Below are 20021 nucleotides of genomic sequence, written 5' to 3' on the forward strand. Positions count from 1 at the left end.
GGGCTACTCGCCCAGATCTGAGCATTCCAGACAACATTTCATGAACTATAGCTGACATCCGAAACAAACTTATTCATTGTACTACGTGAAGAAATATCTTAGTCGTGATATTGCTCCCAGTCAGGCAATGATAGGAATTAAAATCTATCCCCAACTGCACGAAAGGAGTACAAACTTTTAGAATCCAAATAAATATACAGCATCGCAAACCATAATATTAAGAACTGTTGTGGCACAACGAACCTCTGTCACTGATTTTAGATTTTTAAAAGTGCTGCCTATAAAGGACAAAGATATTTATACATCATGTTAATCGGATTGTGGGTTATTACGTACATTTGTTTCGCCTTAGTGTTCTTATGCAACAATGGGGTTATGCTGCAAGAAGTCACATAAGGTTAAAGCGGAATCCAAACCGCTTCTCAGCTTACATTCGAGAGAAATTGTGCTCCATTTGACTCCACAGCAGAACTAATTGGCCACAGATACGATGAGTCCACCAACTCACTCACGAAGCACTCTTGATTAAAAAAAAAAAAAAAAAGTCGTACTAATCTTTACATACTTGTAATATAATCGTCAAGAGTCACGCCACAAGGACAAAAAGATAAACAGTTGCACAAGTGAAACAATTATATATAAATAGTGAAACTCCCACCTTAGTCATTGGGAAAACCCCGTTATTGCTTGGTATGTAAAATTTTAAAGTCATCGTATCATAATCAATACGTTAAAAATGAAAGACTAAATTACAAATTTAGTGTACAAAATAAGTTTCCAAACACTGTAATATTTGTCCGAGGTATCATGATTAATACGCCATTCTTTTCCAACTGAAACGAGTTTGTAAATGGTACCACAAGCATGTGTTCATAATGTGCGAAAAAAGGGACATTTGTGATAAGTATGGCAATTACCCACCAAAAAGATATTTTGGGGATTCTGGCGCTCCCCGGAGTAGTCCCGGCTTTAAGTATGCATATATAACCTACCTTGGAAAATACTACAGCCTATACGTAATGTGTATGCCACTTTTCGTTGCAATATCTTGAATAGTTACGGAAGAAATATATTTCTTAATCTCGTTTAACAATGCAAATGAGATACTATCGGAGAACCGAACTCAGTAATACCACCCTTATTCTTCTAACATACCACACATAACACTCAAATTACACCACTCAATTACCATTCGCTAATAAAAAAGCAACAAAACTTACATAAATAGCAGGCAAAACAACAAACACTTCCCTCGTTTGCCTCAAAACTAAATCACATAAAATTTTCTGAGGGTAAGCAAGGGAATGCAGAGCAGGGGAAAAATACTGCAACGTTCATTTCTTAATATATGCGCAGGAACTAAAAATCTAAAGTACCGACAAACAACACTGATGAACTTTCTTTTCCTCCCACTTTTGCGAAGCAAAAACAGAAAAATGTCTACGCTATCCCAGAACACGTGGCTTCGTTTCAAACGGAAACTTCAAGGTCATCGTCGAAAGAAACAAAAAGAGCGGAAAATACGTTTTGTTAACAACGTTATACGATCTAGACATTAGAAAAAAAAAACACTTTAAAACAAGCACATAGGTTCTAGGGGATGATAATTCGGGACACAGCGTTAGTATCAAATGGGTTAATAAAGCTGCTTTCTTTCATCTCTGGCTCTTGACTTGAAGTACTGATATTGTCTGGTACGTTTTGAGGAAAGTTACAGAGATTTTCAGTTAAGACGGCTAGCAGTGCAGTTCTGAGTGTAATAGGGGCTCTTATTCCTATTCTATATAATTGCCACCTCTTTTGTTATTCCACAAAATTGTCTACTACCTCCTTTCTAAAAACCGAAATATAAGCAAGTGCAAAGTGTGTCCTACAAAACGCAGATTTGTATTCACAGATTTTCTTTCCGCAACAAAGGAATTCTATAGTTTCACTGCAATAGAACATGAATGCTAAAGTGGTATTTTAAGTAGGAATGCGACTTTAAATGTACATACACAAATTAATATTGACTGATTTTTAGTTTAACGTCCCTTTCAGCAGCGAGACTATATGAGACAGGACCTACTAACGTGGAATCCGAACCACATGAGCTCCCGCCGGGACCCGGGTCTTCACGCCAAAGACGCGTACGCTAACCGCTACACAAATTAATAAAACCCAATTTTGTCCAATACAACCAAATAAAACCCACAGGCCTGTTATTACTATTTTTTTGGGGGGGGGGGGGGATCAAAATTCTGTGATTTTCACAACCTTGCAATATTACAACACCCACCACGAATAAACATTAAAGGCAAAACCACGTGCTAACCGTTACCTGTGGTCCGAGTTGCTCCCACAACGCAAACAACACATTATACACATCATACAACCACCGATCTCAATGCTTAAAATCATGGATCGTCACACAAGTGTGATAACACCACCAACTCAGTCCCAACCAAGGCAAAACACACTATCTCAAAGTTCGTGTTAACTTCATATAAAAATTATCTTTGGAGTGAAGGAAATGATACAAATCAATGATTGATTGATTGATTTTGAGTTTAACGTCCCGTTCAGCAGCGAGGCTATATGAGACGTGGACCTACTGATTAACGTGGAATCCGAGCCACCTGAGCTCCCACCGGGAATCGAACCCGGGTCTCCCACGCCAAAGGCGCGTACGCTAACCGCTTAGCCACGGAGGAGCTCTACAAATCAATGAATAAATACAGAAGTAACATTTATATTGAGTTTCTTTCAAGAAGAACAAGTTGAAAAAGGCAAATTAGTAAAAAGTTACTCCCGCGAAGTGTGTATTTACTGAACAACAAAACACTCTCACAAAACAAGAGGAGCAAGTAGTTTACACATTGAGGGAGGAAGCTTCTTTAACATAAAGAAATAATAATATTACTATTATAATGAGCAGCCGACCATGTCTAACAATTTAAAAATAACAACGTAACACATCAACGTCACCGAACTACTTTCATAACAATCTGCCTCAAAATACGAACTATACCCGCAGAGCTAATCCAAGAGAAGAAACCTTTATTCCGCAATAAGAAATGCTCAAAAACAATCGTTTCCACTTGACCTTCGGTATCCTAACTCGCTGTTTCACTTACTTGCTACCGATCGCTATCAGTTTTCCCGGCAAGTTTTTACTTTAGTCATTCCATTCAATGAACTGATTCTTAAGGTACTGGTTCCTCGGAGCAGTTCGTTAAATATCACCAGGAACAGTACCTCTGGAATAGGATCTGCTCGAAATCATCGTGTAAAGCCCCTACAAATTATATTAAACATAACATGTTTCAAATGCTGATAAATTTAGAACCATGCCAAATTTCTATCGTAACAGAGTTTTAGATTTATTAAAACTTTGAAATATGCAATGTCTACAGCAATAACCACCATTTCCCGAATGTTAGAAAGGGTACACAATAGACAACAGGAAAATAGAAGCAAATTATCAAGGCACGAAAGTCAAAGTAGAAAACACTGCAAATGACATGAAAAATCGAATTCACATTAAACTACAGGCATGACAGGACAAGCTCCCTAACTTTCGAATAATTAAATACTAGAATTCATTTACACATGCATAATTCTGGGCATTGCCAGCATCTATGGTCATAAGCCTGTCACATACGGATAACGTTCCTAAACGACCACATTATACGGGGAAGTGGAAGGAAGGAATCGACTTGAGACTTGTATGTTAGGTACCATCCCAGCATTTGCGTGGTGTAAATGAGAAAAACGAAGGAAAAACCTCACTTATGATGGGTTGCCTGTAAGAGCTGTTACACCTTTTCAATCGAATGTCCGCACTGAAAATCAAACACGGGACCGCTCACACCAAAGAGAATATAAAATACGAATACCTCATAAAATTATAAACTTGAAGGGCGATAAGCCCCTTATCTTAAAATGAAGAAAAAATGTAATCAAAAAAAGAATAAAATAAAAACCTAAAAACGCAATTTGATCAGTTCAGTATCATAAAGCACTGAATGAACACTGGTAAATAATGTTTCCGTACTTTTTTACACCAGAAACTAATATATATTGAATAATTTCTCGCACCTGCAATCTAGGTTTATTGGTGAAGTTTCCATTCCTAACGGATAATTGTCTTAAACATGGTAAACAATTCCGATTATAGAAAATATAAGGGTTAACTTTACAATGCCCGCTCCAGCTGGTATACCCACTCACAAACAAGAAACTACACTCTCTTCATTTTAGGAAAATGGGTGAAAAGTTACCTAACTTTAAGCTAACCCTACCCCATTATACCGGTACCCTTTTAAAGCGGTCCTACTTATCAATGCACAGCTGAAGTGTGGATTATAAAGTTTACCCAAATATAATTTATTTTAACGTGATCACGTCACTGTGAATAGCTTACACACAATGCTACTTGCGTTAAGTTGTAATAAAATGACACTATATATATATATATATATATATATATATATATATATAAAACAGTTTACTTAATTGTCACACACTTACTTTCAGAATCTACATAAAATCTACAGCAAATTTGTCTCATTAGACACTTGCAGCCAGGGATATACAGCATCACAAATAGCAACATCCCAATTTGCGCGAAGATGAACACAACAAAACTACACAAATCTCGCCGAAACCAAATCAATTGAATCGAATGAAATGACTGAAGCAAACATTTGCTTCTTTCTCTTGCTCCAACACTAGACCTGATTATAATATAAAATTCTCCCTGTGGAAGCATTTCTACTAAAAATGGAGGGTTAAGTGTTGTACAGTAGATCCAGGAATATGAAACCTAACCTAACTAACCAAACCCGTTTTATCATCTTGAATCTACTCTGCGATATATGATATTCAAGGGTGCAACCAGACGTTATCATTGAAAAATTATAATTCTTTTACGATTAGCGAAGAAGTACAACGCCCAGGTGTATACAATAAAAGCTGCTGTGCAAAAATACAAACCAACCTGTGCTAGGTGAGCACTGAAAAGCACGAATGCTGTGTGTCTGAGCAGTACGAAGCTGGTATGACTCGCATAGCGAAGGGAAAACACGTGTGCGTCCGAAGGGAAAACACGTGTCAGCGACGGTGGATACAAGCGTAGGTGAGGGTAATGGAAACACATGGGTTTTCGCAATAACACCAACTCCAATAGCGCATGTAATGGTTTCACACTACTAACGCTACACTTCTATGAAATACAGCTTTTGTACAATGCAAAAATAGGGTTAAGTTTAGAGTTACCCCTCCGCTTTTTATAAAAATCAGGAAAATTTACAGGAGAAATGAGGTAAGAAATGATAATTTAAAGTTTTTATTTGGTGTTTAGGAATGTAAGTTCGGCATGAGAGTTATATTTAATGCGAGAAAAGATATGTGGAAGTTAGTACTATTTGCCGGATGCGGAAGCATTCGCGGAAGATTTCAGCAGCATGGTAGTTGTAAAATATGGCGAACAGGTGTAACGGATGCGCAAAAATAATGAAGAAAACCTTTTAAATTTTTCTGAAACTCACGGAATACTGAAGTTACGTGAAATATAACAATTTTTAGTACTTTAATAATTGCTTTTTGTATGTTGCAAAGTACAAGGGCACCTTCAGACTGGAGGGGCAACTCTTAACTTAAGCCCAGAAATACTCCCCCGGCGGAAAATAATAGTCCCAATAAAGTAATCTTTCATACACATTCACTTATTTTAACCGTCGTAAACCACTTATAAGATCTGATATTAGTAACCCTACACATGTAAATCTAAAACACAGCTGTATTACTTAGTATTTCATTCTGCGGCCTGCATAAATCTGTTCCTTATAAGCACGTCTTTGCATGTAGAGTATCGAATTTTGCAAAATGTGGTGTGCCTGAACTTGACCAGCACCAAAATAGCAAGTACAATGTTATGAATAATTAAGAGAAAACAAGTATGTAAATTACATGAAAACGCCAACATAATTAACCTACCCAAACACAATAGATTCAGCGTGTGTAAACAAAATCTTTCAACGTTAAACCCTATTCGTAGCCAATACCTATCTCATCGTCTCTACGTATTTAGTAATTTGCGTATGTGTATGGATATAAACTCCATAATTAATCACTACTTTCATGTAAGTAGGAGATTACTTTTTCAAATAACATTACACTTGCAGACGTTTGTTTCTGTATGTATCTCGACGTGCATAAAGGGCACTGCAATGTCAGTAACGTGTTCTACTAACTTAGTGGGGTTAAGTTTAGAGTTACCCCTCCGGTTTTTATAAAAACCAGGAAAATTTACAGGAGAAATGAGGTAAGAAATGATAATTTGAAGATTTTGATTTGATGTTTAGAAATGTAAGTTCGGCAGGATAGTTATGTTTAATACGAGAAAAGATATGTGGAAGTTAGTACTATTTGCCGGATGCGGAAGCATTCGCGAAAGGTTTCAGCAGCATGGTAGTTTTAAAATATGGCGAACAGGTGTAACGGATGCGCAAAAATAATGAAAAAAAAAAACTTTTAAATTTTTGTGAAGCCCACGGAGTACTGAAATTAAGTGAAATGTAACAATTTGTAATACTTTAAACCTTTTTTTTTTTTTTTTTTTTTTTTTTTTTTGTATGTTGCAAAGTCCAAGGGCATCTTCAGACTGGAGGGGCAACTCTAAACTTAAGCCACTTAGTGTATCATAATAATTTCTCGCTAGCAAATTAATTACTTTAAAAGTAAGACACTTTAAATTCCTAGTCGAAAAACGCAAAAAAAACCCACAAAACTTAGTTATTAACAGATGAATAACATTAAATATATCAACAGATACACATTCGAAACTTTTCTGGAAACACAAACCTGTGTTCCTACAATAATAATTTGAGGGAGTTGAATTGCATCAGCTCCTACAGTATTGAATACATCCTGTAATTTATTAATAACAGGAATCAATGCCTCCATGTTTGAAAGAATTTTATCCTCGAAGTTTCACACACAACAAAAATGTACCAACATCAGCACAAATTATGTTCTATTGCATCAGCTCCTACAGTATTGAATACATCCTGTAATTTATTAATAACAGGAATCAATGCCTCCATGTTTGAAAGAATTTTATCCTCGAAGTTTCACACACAACAAAAATGTACCAACATCAGCACAAATTATGTTCTATTGCCATCTACATCCACAGTTCACAAACCAATGTGCACAGATCACAAACATTAACGGTGTTCGTTTTCTTCTCAGAAATCACTACCGGTCACAATATAGGTGCCTCGAACACATTTTGATTAAGGCTACAACTGAAACGTGGTCTTTCGTTTACCTTAAAGCGGGATCAATAAAATTAGAGCTAAAAGGCCTCATGCACAGTTGTTTAGAGGTATGATTAGAATCATACTAAAGGCCTATCTACTGCAGGAAATATATGTTAGTCGAACTCTTTAGAATGACTCTAATCAGGTGTCAGAACGCATCTGCACAGGACCAAATTGTCCACGTGCTACGCAGTGGAAGTTTTAGCGGGTAGCCACGAGCCTACCCAAAAATTTTGAAACTATATAAACACAAACACCAAAAGATATAATAAAGAGTACATATATTTTCCAGTTTTTGTATTAATGGTAAATAATTATTTAATAAACAGCATAAAACCTACTGTAAAACTAATTTCCTCCTGTCATTAATGAATCAAATGAGCACATGTATCCATACGCCAGGGAGCAGGCCAACCCAAAATTAAAATCCTAAAGCCGTTCTGGTGTTAGGGGTTTCACGGCCGGGTTTCATGATGGGTGAAAAGAACTTTGATTATAATTTTGGATACGTGAGGTTGAAAGTAATTTACAAGAGTGAGTCGCGCATTTAATCGTCTGCTGTGTGAACACTAATTAAGATATGGAGAAGATTTATTCTATGCCAAATATGACCTGATCAAAGATTATCCTGAAGTTTCTCCTATTCATATTAGGCGGTTCACAGAGAATTCGTTAATCGAGGGTTAGTCTCAGACTAGTTACTAAGCATACTAAATCTTTACTAAGGAAGGTGTACCTTAAGGTATTCAAAGTCTACTTTGAGTACAACTAAATGATAATTTGGATATGATTAACTTATATAAACCCAATGCATCGGGTGAGAAAAATAAATGTGGAAACTACGGAAAAGTAGATGAGCGCTTGGGTAGTCTGTAAAAATGAAAATATATGAAATACGAAATGTTGGGTCATACGCTAAACCGTGGGTAAAAGATTAGCTTCTGCTTTACATTAATTAGTCACATGTGATTAACTTCGTCAAATACTACGTCCTAATCAGAGACTCTGAATACAATTTTGATAACCATTCGTTAGTCAACCCCCTGGTATGGCTTTAATCAGATGTCAAAACGACTCTGCATAAGGCCCATAATCTTTATTGCAGAAACTTCAGACGACATCCAAAGCATTACAATCGTCAGATCTTAAAGTTACAGATTAAAATGCATACAGAATATTTACAAAAATGTCAAAAATGGATACAGAATATTTACAAAAATGTCAAAAATGGATACAGAGAGCCTTATGTAGAGTCGTTTTCACGTCTGATTAACACCATACTACCAAGTTGACTAACGGATGACTATCAAAATTGTATTCAGAGTCTCTGATTAGAATGTAGTATTGGACGAAGTTAATCATATGTGACTAATTAATTTAGAGCAGAGAATAATCTTTTACCCACGATTTAGTGTGCGACACAATATTTCGTATTTCGTAATTCATATATTTTCATTTTTACAGACGACGCATGCGCTCATCTATTTTTCCGTAGTTGCCACATTTATTTTACTCACCGATGCATTGGGTTTTACAAGTTAATCATGCCCAAATCATGATTTTAGTTGTACTCAAAGTAGACCTTGAATACCAAAAAGGGCACCTTCCTTAGTAAAGAGTTAGTATGCTTACTAACTCTTTAACTAACCTTCGACTAAATAATCTGTGACTAACCTTCGATTAATGAATTGTATCTGAATACCATCCAGAATATTTACAAAAATGTCAAAAATGGATACAGAATATTTACAGATATGTATACAGAAAAGAAAGAAAGAAAAAATATATATAGATATAAGTGTAATACATTATCTAATATACATATATATAAATTCTCGATTGTAATTCCAATACAATATAAAGAATAACGATTACAACACAATACAAAAGATAACTACTCGTACTATACATGTCTATTCATTTTTCTCATAGCTTTTAATGCTATGTTATTTTTCACTTTAACTGCTTTGTAATTAATTTCAATACAATTTGATAGGTTTTGTAATTTCATAAAACGCGTCTATATCATATATTGGATTATCTATTAAGAATGATTTGAGTTTACTTTTAAAAGTACTCACTTCGGCATCTCTCAGTGCTTTCGGGAGAGAGTTGAATAATTTTGCGGACGTGCCATAAAACTCTTTTGTGTTTTGGTATAATTGTAATACACTGTCATTATATTATTTTTGTATCTTGTGTTATATCAATGATACATGGAATGTTCAGGGAAGTTATCTCTATTCTCTTTCACATACATTAAACATTGAAAAAGAAAAATAGCAGGAAGAGTAATTATTTTCAGTAGCTTAAAGCTAGGTTTGCAGTGACTGCGAGAAGGAAGACTGAATAACAATCTGACAGCTTTCTTAACAGCTTTAAAAGCTTGTAAGTGTTACTAGATCCACCCCAAAGGATAGTACCATGTGGTAGAAAGCTGTGGATTTGGACAAAATAAACAATTCTTAAGATTTTCAAACTAACGCAATTTCTTAATTTTCTCACCATGTATATACCCTTTGTTACACGAGCTGCCGTGATTTCAATGTGATTATACCAGTTTAATTTTGAATCAAGTTCAAATTCCAAAAAGTTAACTTTAGAATCTTTTTCTGTGTAATCTAGATTATTATATGTAACATTAAGATCTTGTATTTTACTCAGTTTTAACACAAAAGGTTTCCTGTACACCAATCCTCAACTACAGTTGTTATATCTTGGGTTAATTGTTCTCTTTCGACAATTGATTTAGAACTAACAAAGACTCCAAAGTCATCAGCGAAAAGATAGCTTTTAGCGGGACTAGTAGCTACTTTGGGAAGGTCATTGACATAAATAAGGAACAAAATGGGACCCAGAACAGTTCCCTCTGGTACCCCAGAACCCACATGGAAGTATTTGGAGTTCGAATTATGGGATTCTACTTTTTGATATCTGTCTGATAAATATGATTTAATACGGTTTAACGCATCATGTCTAAAACCATAGTATTTTAATTAACTTAAAATAATCTTATGAGATACCGTATCGAACGCTTTCGACAAGTCATAAAATCTAACTTTAGTAAAATATTTATTTTCTAAGCTGTCTAAAAGATCTTTAACTAAAGAAGTTGTTGCTTTAGTTGTACCTAATCTACTTATATCCAAATTGGGATCTACTAAACAATGAGTTACTCTCAAAATATTTAACTATTTGATCATTGAGCAATATTTCAACAAGTTTGGCTACTACAGGGACTATAGATGTAGGCCTATAGTTGTCACATTCAGAATTGTTACCCTTATTGTATACTGGAATTACTTTAACATATTTTAACATATCAGGAAAGATGGAGTCTAATATGCAACTGTTGACAATAGTAATGCGTATTGGTTACTTCTGGGCCAAAATTCCAGGCCAACCCATTTTGGAAATATCGTTGATAAGCACAGATTGAGTAGGGTGAGATTGGGCAGGGTGCTATGCGCATAGGCATTTATGACATTTAAAATCATAAAATCCTAAACCTAAAACTACAACTCTTCTATCTTACACTGTCCCCATGGCAGGGTATGTATTTCATCTTTTAAAACACACCTCTTATCATCTACACAACTTAAAGCTAACTTATTTACTTCTATACTGTAAAATCGTGCTTATAACTTCTGGTTAAATTCATCCTTTTATAATATTATTTTTGATTAAATAAACGGTCTTTATAATAGTTAAATGAAAGTTCTTTACTTATAACATTTTTCTTAACTCCTTTTGTTTTTTTACATTTATCTTTTTCGAATTTGATTGAATACATTTTTTATCTTAAACTAACAGATTTTTCTATGATTGTTCCTTTAAGTTCATCTTTCATTTTACCCAGTACTTTCTTATTTATTTGTGGTATCTCGTATTTGTTATTTTTGGGTAATCAATTGTATCGAAGTATTTAATAAAACTTTTAAAGTCTTCGTATATATTTTTAGTTTGAATTTGATAAATGTAACTATCAGTATCTGTGTAACAAATTTCTAATTTGTCTTGATACTTAGGTTTCATCACATTATAGTGAAAATCATACACTAAATGTTTTGATAAATCTAAAATTGACATACCGACATAAATCGGTTTGTTAAACTGCGCTTTAACTTTATTCATGTGAACAGCTAGTAAATTTTCCGTAAAAACTGTAGTGCCTTTATAGTTTGGTTTTGTTACAAGCTTCTCAATTTTTTTCCCATCACTTACTAGTTTAATGTTACTCTCTTTCTAATATTTTCCATAGTCTTTCCAAAGCTGAATTGTTCATTAGCTTATAAAAGTCTTTTTCAAAGTCATTTGTTGCTCTAGTTCTCATCTGTGTGTTTAAATCTATGTAATTCTTTAACCAATCTGATTGTTCAAACTCTATTACTCGATGAATTTTCTTAAGTTTTAATCCAAGTGATAAACATTGTTTTAAATTTCGATAGTGAATTACATATTTTTCCTTACCGTATAAAATTGTGAACAGTTTTGATTGTCTTGAACCAGGCGAGCACATGTTTTGAGGTGCTAATGGATAGTCTTTGTGATAGTCATGCAATTCTTTCGGATATTCAAGATCAACTTCTAAAATGTTATTTTTCACAAATGTCAGGAACATTTGCCAAATCTGTTTCTTTTTATTTCTTCTTCACTTAGCCAATTAAATACCTTAAATGGAAGTATTGGCTCATTGCCCATCCATACCAGTTGTTAGCATCCAAATACATTAAGTAAGAATCTTTATTTTCATTATAATCTTCCATAAATTTGTTGTTTACTTTTAGTTATCTTTTACTACATTTTGAAATTCCTCCTCCTCATATGCCTTTCTCCATCATCAATACCATATCATAATCTGTTAGTAATTCTAATTCTATGTTTGTCATCTTTAACATTGCATCCAAAGCTAAACCTGGTGCTGTCATATACCAAGCAGGATCAAGACCATAAGCTTTAAGACATGTTTCCTTAAAATTCTCGAATATATCTGTTACCAATAATACATCTGTTTTAAAATATAAATCATGGTATTGTCCAAGATTCTTAATGTTAAATGTTTTCCATACTTTCTTTGTATGCTCAAAATCCTCATCACTTATATGTGTGTTCATAAGCTTGTTGAAGAATGCTTCTTTCGGTGGAAGTTTTCTTTCTCTAAACCTATTCCGATCGTTAACATAATCGAATGGGTAAACACCTTTTCTTCTTACAAGGTTAAATTGTTCTTTATTAGGGTAGAAGTGTTGTGTGTGAGTCAATTGTTCTCTTGTTAGGTTTGGTGATAATTTGTCTAAACTACATGCCATACATCTAAATAAATCTATGAATTTTAATTTGGTAGTTCCAACCTTTTTACTGAATGAAATGTAACGTTCTTCGTTATTAGGTATTAAATCAATTGTTTCTTTAATGCAACCAAGCTCTTTAATGAATAAATGTGAGTCGTATCCTGTTATGTATAATGACTGGTACAAACTTTGGAACTTTAACTTTTAAATTGCAATTATTACATAAAGGAGCTATAAACTCTCCTGTTACATGATCATGACTTTTAACTTTATAATTCTTTTCAGTGTATATTTCCTTACAGTAATAACAAAATTCGGATTTATTAAACTCTCTTCTCTGTTTCTTTGGTAAAGTCAATTTATTATTTTGCTTATGAATGTTTGATATCATTTTAGCTTCTTTCTGCAATTTATTTATGAACTTTTTAGCTGCATTTTTACCTCTAAACAAAATAGGTTCGGTTTCAGTTCCATCACTTTTTTAAATGTAATAACAAAATCCAGAAGGTTTGTGTTGTTGATATTTTTTGTATATGGTTTATTTTCTGGGTAACATTCTTCACATCCCATAACCTTATGTAATAAGCATTCAAAATCACCATAGATTACAAATGGCATTCTCATTTTATATTGATAGTTTTTAAATTTAACATTTGTGTTTTCTTCAAGCATTATTATTTTTACTGCTTTATTCGATGAACAATCTTGTTCATGTTTCTCTAATGAACTTTTTGAGTAAAAGTATAACAAACACCTATCACATAAATATTTTCGAGCTTTCTTTTTGCCATTTGAGAACTAACTAATCTACTCAAGTCTTTAATCCAACAATAATGTGTTTTAACTTTCTTTTCTTCAACAAGTTGTTTTATATATAATCAATTTGCATGTTTTTGTTCTGTGTGTGATGTAATATATAAATTAGTCTTTATCATACGCATAGACATTTATAGAAATATTAAGTAATTTTTCAACTTTCGGAATATCGCTTAGTTTTACAGGAAAATGAATATCTTTTAGTTTAGATTCTAAGTTTGACAATAGTTTATTATTTTTTGATACTCGTTCAGGATGTGAATTTGTAGGATATAAGGCTCTGTATAATGAGTATAAGAGGCATTTTTCATCTTCATTCTTTACATTAATTACTGCCTTTTTGCTTTGAATCTGTATAGGTAATTCTATGTATGATGATCCTCTGTATGCTACATATTTAACGATTGCTAGTTCTAAAAAGTTAATATTTATAAGAGCCCAGCCAGATCCTCTAGCTTGAAACTCATCCATTCTTGTTCTTAATGTTTGTTTCATACTAGTTAGTGCTTCTTTTAAATTGGTTGATTGGTATATTTCTTGTTTTCAGTATTAAAATAAAACTCTTGAATTTCATTTCCTTTCTTATATTTAGAACTTAAACAGAGATTAATTTTCAATGAGGCATGTTTTTGTAAGCTGAGTTGTATTCTGTTTAATATAGCTTTAGATGTTGTTTTAATATAATGTTCTAATGGATCTTCTGGTTTATATTGTGTTGTGAATCATCATGTTTCTAATCTTGATTTAAATGTAGTATTTTTACGTTTTACATTGATTGGTATTGATTCAACTTTGATTTTCGGTTCTTTAAACATCTCTTTTTTGGATGGAAATGTTCGGCTAAAATTTAATCTGTTTTGTTCATCTTCATGTTGTCTAATACGGTCAATAAGTTCTGCTTTTCTTAATCAGGAATAACCTTTTTCCCTTTTCCTTTAAATAAGTTTTTCAATTCAACTACAGTATGTTTAATTAGGCTCTTCATAGTTACACTTTTATTATATAAAAATATAAATTAAATCATTTTCATTATCTAATACAACAGCTAATACTCATGTGACGTGGGAAATCTTAATGTTTATTAGTATATTGTATTAGAACAGGGATTACCCCATCAATGTCACTATTGATATAATAAAACTAATTCATTTTTAAGAATCTATCTCACCATCATCACTCTCGCTATTACAATCCCAATTTGATTCTGGTGCTTGTGCCGCGTTCTCTTTTTCTTTTAACAACATTTCTTTTTCTTTTAACAATATTTTTCCCCAGTAGTGTTGCTATTAGTTTAAGATCTTCATGAATAAGGTTAAGTTTATTATGTATCATATCACATTGCTTATCCATATTTATTATATACAAAATTTAACAAAAAATTAATATTATTTTTTATTATTATAATAAACGAGGTTATGGAAAAGAAAATTATTCCTCAACTTAAACAATACTGTAGAGAGAACGGAATACATGGTTATTCAAACTTTAGGAAGGCAGAAATAATAACCTTAATTAACGAGTACAAAAATAATAACAAGAGCCGCAAATTCACAACAACCAAGTAAACAAGATAAAACAATGATGAATAAAGATGAACTTATAAAAGACATGATTCAAAAATTAAATCCTGAACATATTGTAAACTACTTTCAAAATCCGATTTGTAGAAACTAATTATAGATGCACTTAATAGTCGAGAATTCAAAGAGTGGAAACCAATGTCAGAAATAAAGAGCTTATCCGATGTCTTTCTACATACCTTCGAAAACAAGATACATTGGTATTCAGTTACATCAAACCATAAACTATCACTTTCTTTTATTGAACGTTATGAAGAACACATCGATTGGGTCAGACTATCAAACAGAAAAGACTTAGTTAAACACGAAAATATTATTAATAAGCATAATGATAAAATTTTGGCATGGTGATAAAATTTTCTGGGACAAATTGTGTGAACGAAGGTGTTACCATCATTTAAAACCAGAATTCGTACTAAACCATAAAGAACATACAAGACAACATATTCATTAGGAAGACTACACGTATGAATACGCTCAACAAATGACTGAAGATTTTCTTAATGAGTTTAAAGAAGAAGTTGATTGGATTGTGTTGAGTGAAGAAAATAACTGGAGAAAGTATTCGGAGAAAAGAGCTATTGAGGTTTGTACGCAATTCAAAGAATATTTACATTGGAACACACTTTTTTATAAAAGGGATTTACTCAAACTTACGTTTCTAAAAACCTTTAAAGACAAACTCTATTGGGATATAGTTTCTAATAGTTATTGCATCTCAGGAAAAGAACTAACAGCCTTCTTGAGAGAATTTGATTCTCTTATCGATTGACAAGCTATTACACAACTGCTAGATGAAAGACACGTGAGAAAATATCAAAATTAAGCTTATTGGCGAAAAGTTAGTTTACATGATAAAAGCGAAAAATTCATTCTCGAGTTCGAAAGCAAAGGTATAGAGTTAAACACACACTTGTTGCGATAGGAAGTTCTCTGAAGACTTTTTAATAAAAATCAGAGGCAAGATGGATATGTTTGAATTCTTAAGAGTAAATAAGCATGTTCACGATTCCCTCAAAAGCAAACTAATGCTATTCTCAATAAGTTTACGCTTAATAGAAAACTCAGAATTATGCCCAATATGTAAAGAAACAAAAACTCAATTGTGTAAAACGACGTGTAAGCATGTGTTCTGTGTTGAGTGTATGCTTACCTGGTTAAGAGATAATAACACTTGTCCTTTGTGTAGAACAGTTATTGCACTTAACAACAATAACAACAATGAATATCCTGAAGAATATCTTAATTTTGATAGCAGCCCGATTTATTTTGATTACATTGAAGAACAAGAAGAAGAAGAAGAAGAAAGATAGGATAGTACATTGGAACTAGCAACAGCGAAGATTGGATGTTGGGTAACTTGTTTTAGCTTTAAATTTGTTAAAATACTCTTATGAAATAATAATCATAAAAGTTATATTAAAAGTTTTTACATGGGGTTAGATATTAACGCATCATATAAACAATCTGTTTATTTAACCAAATTTTCTTCTGATAGGGATGTCCAAAACTCATTACCTCTACATTTACGAACATTTATTTTTTTGCATTAAGTTGAATAACTTAATACTGTTAGGATCTCTAAACTTTTTGTATATTATCTTATGATGTGGATATTTTTCTTCTGCTTCATTAAAAGGTTTATATAGACTTCTCTTTTGAAATCTGATAGGATAATAAAGGAAAGGATCATTAAGTTTGTTCTTCTTGTATATGATTAGACAATTATCTTTTGAAACATCATCTGTATATGCTGCTGCTATTTCTTTTAAGCCCTCGTTTTGAATCCTTAATCTTTCAATTGACTCTTAAATTTCTTCTACTCTTGATATTAATTCTTCAATGTCTTCCCGGTATTGCCTAAAGTCTTGTGTGAAGTAGTTTTGTATAACATCATAGCACTTGTCATAGAAGTCTTGTGATATCCAAAAAGCAATAGAGAGAAATATCTTTTTATACATATTTGTTCCTGAAATTAGATTGTTTATTTCGTTACCAGTTACTTTTACTGTGTAAGATGAGTTTCTGAAGTGGCCGGAATCCTGGGAATTTCGAAGTTTGTCGTAGTAATCTAATAGCTCTTTTGAATATTTATTTTCTCACCAGTGATCAATCCTTTTACCGCCTCTTTGACACAATTTAGTAACGTTAAAGTAACCTGTGTTATTATCTATAATCAGTTTAAAATCACCAAAGATACCATACCAATAGTTATCTTTAATCTGTTCGTAATATATCTCATTAAACTTTGATCCATACTAGAGTAGAGATCAGGCACTCCAGCTGAAATTTGATCCCTCCCGTTCTTAGAATTCGATATCATTTCCTGGAATTCGGAGGCAAGTTTCGACAAGTCTTTAGTTGTTATGTTCATAGCCTTTTACGGCTACCACAGGATCCGTGGGAAAATGTTTGTTGCTATACTCATAGTTTTGGATGCCTACCAGATGTAGAAACAAGATAAAACATGCCTTTTTCGTGTTCTTGTCGTGTATTGGCTAGTGATTTGAACCCCCAAACCCCTCCACTCCCTCCTGCGAAGAACGTAAGCGGACGTTGTTACTATGCTCATAATCTTGGACGGCTATCGAATCCTGATGAGAGTCCTTTCAGTTATCAAGGTTCGAAGCTTCCCAATTGATTGAATATCACGTTCGAAGCTTCCCAATTGATTGATTGATTTTCGTCTTTTCGTTATGTATTGAATAGCTATTTTGCATAGCATAGGGTAGACCTTTACCCCCAATCCTTTGATATTCAGTGATCGAAGCACTCCAATTTGATTGGTCTTCGTCTTTCCCCGACTCGTTTCTCCTGGGAAATCGAAGAGCATACTTAATGTCTTAAAATATTCAATGCTTTCTCAAAAATGAAAAAAAAAGAAATGAAATCTTGAGTTTTACGTCACACGTTTATGCCGGTTAGGCTAAAGGAGACGGTGATAATGAGTAACGAATGAAGTGGTGGAATGAAGAAAGTGGGAGGAAACGGGAGAACCCCGAGAAAACCCACGCACACGGTGTTTGTCCACCACAAAGTTCACTTGGCGGAAGCAGGGTTTGAACCCGAGACCCCTAGCACCAGAGGTGAACGCTCTACCACTGAGCCACCGCGGCCCCCTCAATGCTTTCTAATCGAGAATCGAACCTGAATCCTAAATATGCTTTCATTTTGAAAGCTCTCTCATTGAAATCGAACGCAAGACCAGTACTTCACGATTTAAGAGTTGAATTAATCCTTGCATGAAAAAAAAAAGAATTTCATGTATAGATTTTAGCGTAGCATATGATATGTCCATTGTTCGAAGCTCTTCATTTCTAAGCACTATAATGCTTTCATGTGTTCAATGCTCCCTTTCTCTCTCTCTCTATCAGCGAGAATCGAACCCGGAGCAAAGTGGTATTAAAACAAATAACAGCCATAAAAATAAATTTAAAAATACAGCATCACATTATTATTATTATTATTATTATTATTATTATTATTATTATTATTATTATTATTATTATTATTATTATTATTATATTGGAGGAGTGAAAGTGAAGCAGACAACTAACATTGATTGTAGCTTCGCTAACTTACGAAATAAAGACTCTGTACACAAAAATCTACTTTGGTAGGGAGCTGGGATCGAATTTGGTACTTCATGATTTTAAAGTTGAACTAGTCCTTGCATGAAAAAAAGAGAATTTCACGTATATAGCACTTCGTTTTCACGACAGAAAGGATCGAATTAACTTAATGTCTTAAAATATTCAATGCTTTCTCACCGAGAATCGAACCTGAACCCTATTATTATTATTATTATTATTATTATTATTATTATTATTATTATTATTTTGGGAGTGAAAAGTGAAACAGATAACTAACCTTGATTGTAACTTCGTTAACTTACGATATAAAGACTGTACACAAAAATCTACTTTGGTAGGGAGCTGGGATCGAATTTGGTACTTCATGATTTTAAAGTTGAACTAGTCCTTGCATGAAAAAAGAGAATTTCACGTATATAGCACTTCGTTTTCACGACAGAAAGGATCGAATTAACTTAATGTCTTAAAATATTTAATGTATTCTCACCAAGAATCGAACCCGGACCCCCAAACGACAGAAAGGATCGAATTAACTGAATGTCTTAAAATATTTAATGTATTCTCGCCAAGAATCGAACCCGGACCCCCAAGGGTCGCGGTTCTTCGTAAGTGTATGGGACATGTATTAACATTTTCGACTGACTTGCACATCATCGCAACCGATTTCCCCAGAGGAACGAATTAACTTAATGTCTTAAAGTATTGAATGCTTTGTCATCAAGAATCGAACTCGGACACTAAATATGCTTTCATTTTGAAAGGTCTCTCTCACAGGAATCGAACACAATATTTGTACTTTACGATTTAGAGTTGAAGTAATCCTTGTATGAAAAAAAGAATGCTTTCTCATCGAGAATCGAACCAGGATTCCAAACGATCGTGGTCTTTCGTATATTATTAATAATAATAATAATATAGTGAAATTGAAATCTTTTATTATTTTCACATTAAATTTTTATTTTGTAATCGATCAATACGGTAGGATTTTTAAATTAGTATACTAATGTTGTTGTTATTCCGATACTTCTCTTTTAGGAATTAAGAAACTTCATTTAGAATGGTTGATTTGAAAAGAAACCGTACGGACATTTTTTTACTAAGGAAACGATGTACACTTATCTTTATTACGACAGTCTTTAGTTTGATCACAGTACAACGTACGTTTACGGTGAACAACATTGTGTTTGTAGATTTTTCAATTTATCAGAAAGTCCACTCGGTGTGAGCCGTGATCGAATCAGGGACCCCAAAAGTACTGGATGTAAATCCTCTATCACTGAGCCACCATACTCGTCAAACCTAAAATGTAATAGGTTTGTACATCATGTAAAGAATCCCACGGAAAATAAAGATCGGATCGGATTTATGATAATCAGTATTAAAACCAGAAATAATTTCTATCATTTCAATTTGATAAAGAGATGACAGAATTTA

General features: G+C 33.3%; 1 protein-coding gene across 2 annotated transcripts in view; it reads right to left on the reverse strand.

Moving 5' to 3' along the window:
• The window catches only part of LOC145688244 (dynamin-1-like protein), a 249717-nt gene extending 242474 nt beyond the window's left edge, over positions 1 to 7243 (reverse strand). Inside the window, exon 1 of one of the 2 annotated variants that reach the window (XM_081762179.1) lies at positions 6847 to 7243. In XM_081762179.1, coding sequence (XP_081618305.1) covers positions 6847 to 6948 — 102 coding nt within the window. In that variant the 5' untranslated portion in view covers positions 6949 to 7243. The remainder of the gene's footprint in view (positions 1 to 6846) is intronic. The other variant, XM_081762180.1, reaches the window with a different exon arrangement.
• Between the last annotated feature and the right edge of the window lie 12778 nt (positions 7244 to 20021).

This window comes from Thermobia domestica, chromosome 6 (assembly GCF_964235325.1).
Source record: "Thermobia domestica chromosome 6, izTheDome1.hap1.1, whole genome shotgun sequence".
Lineage (NCBI taxonomy): Eukaryota > Metazoa > Arthropoda > Insecta > Zygentoma > Lepismatidae > Thermobia > Thermobia domestica.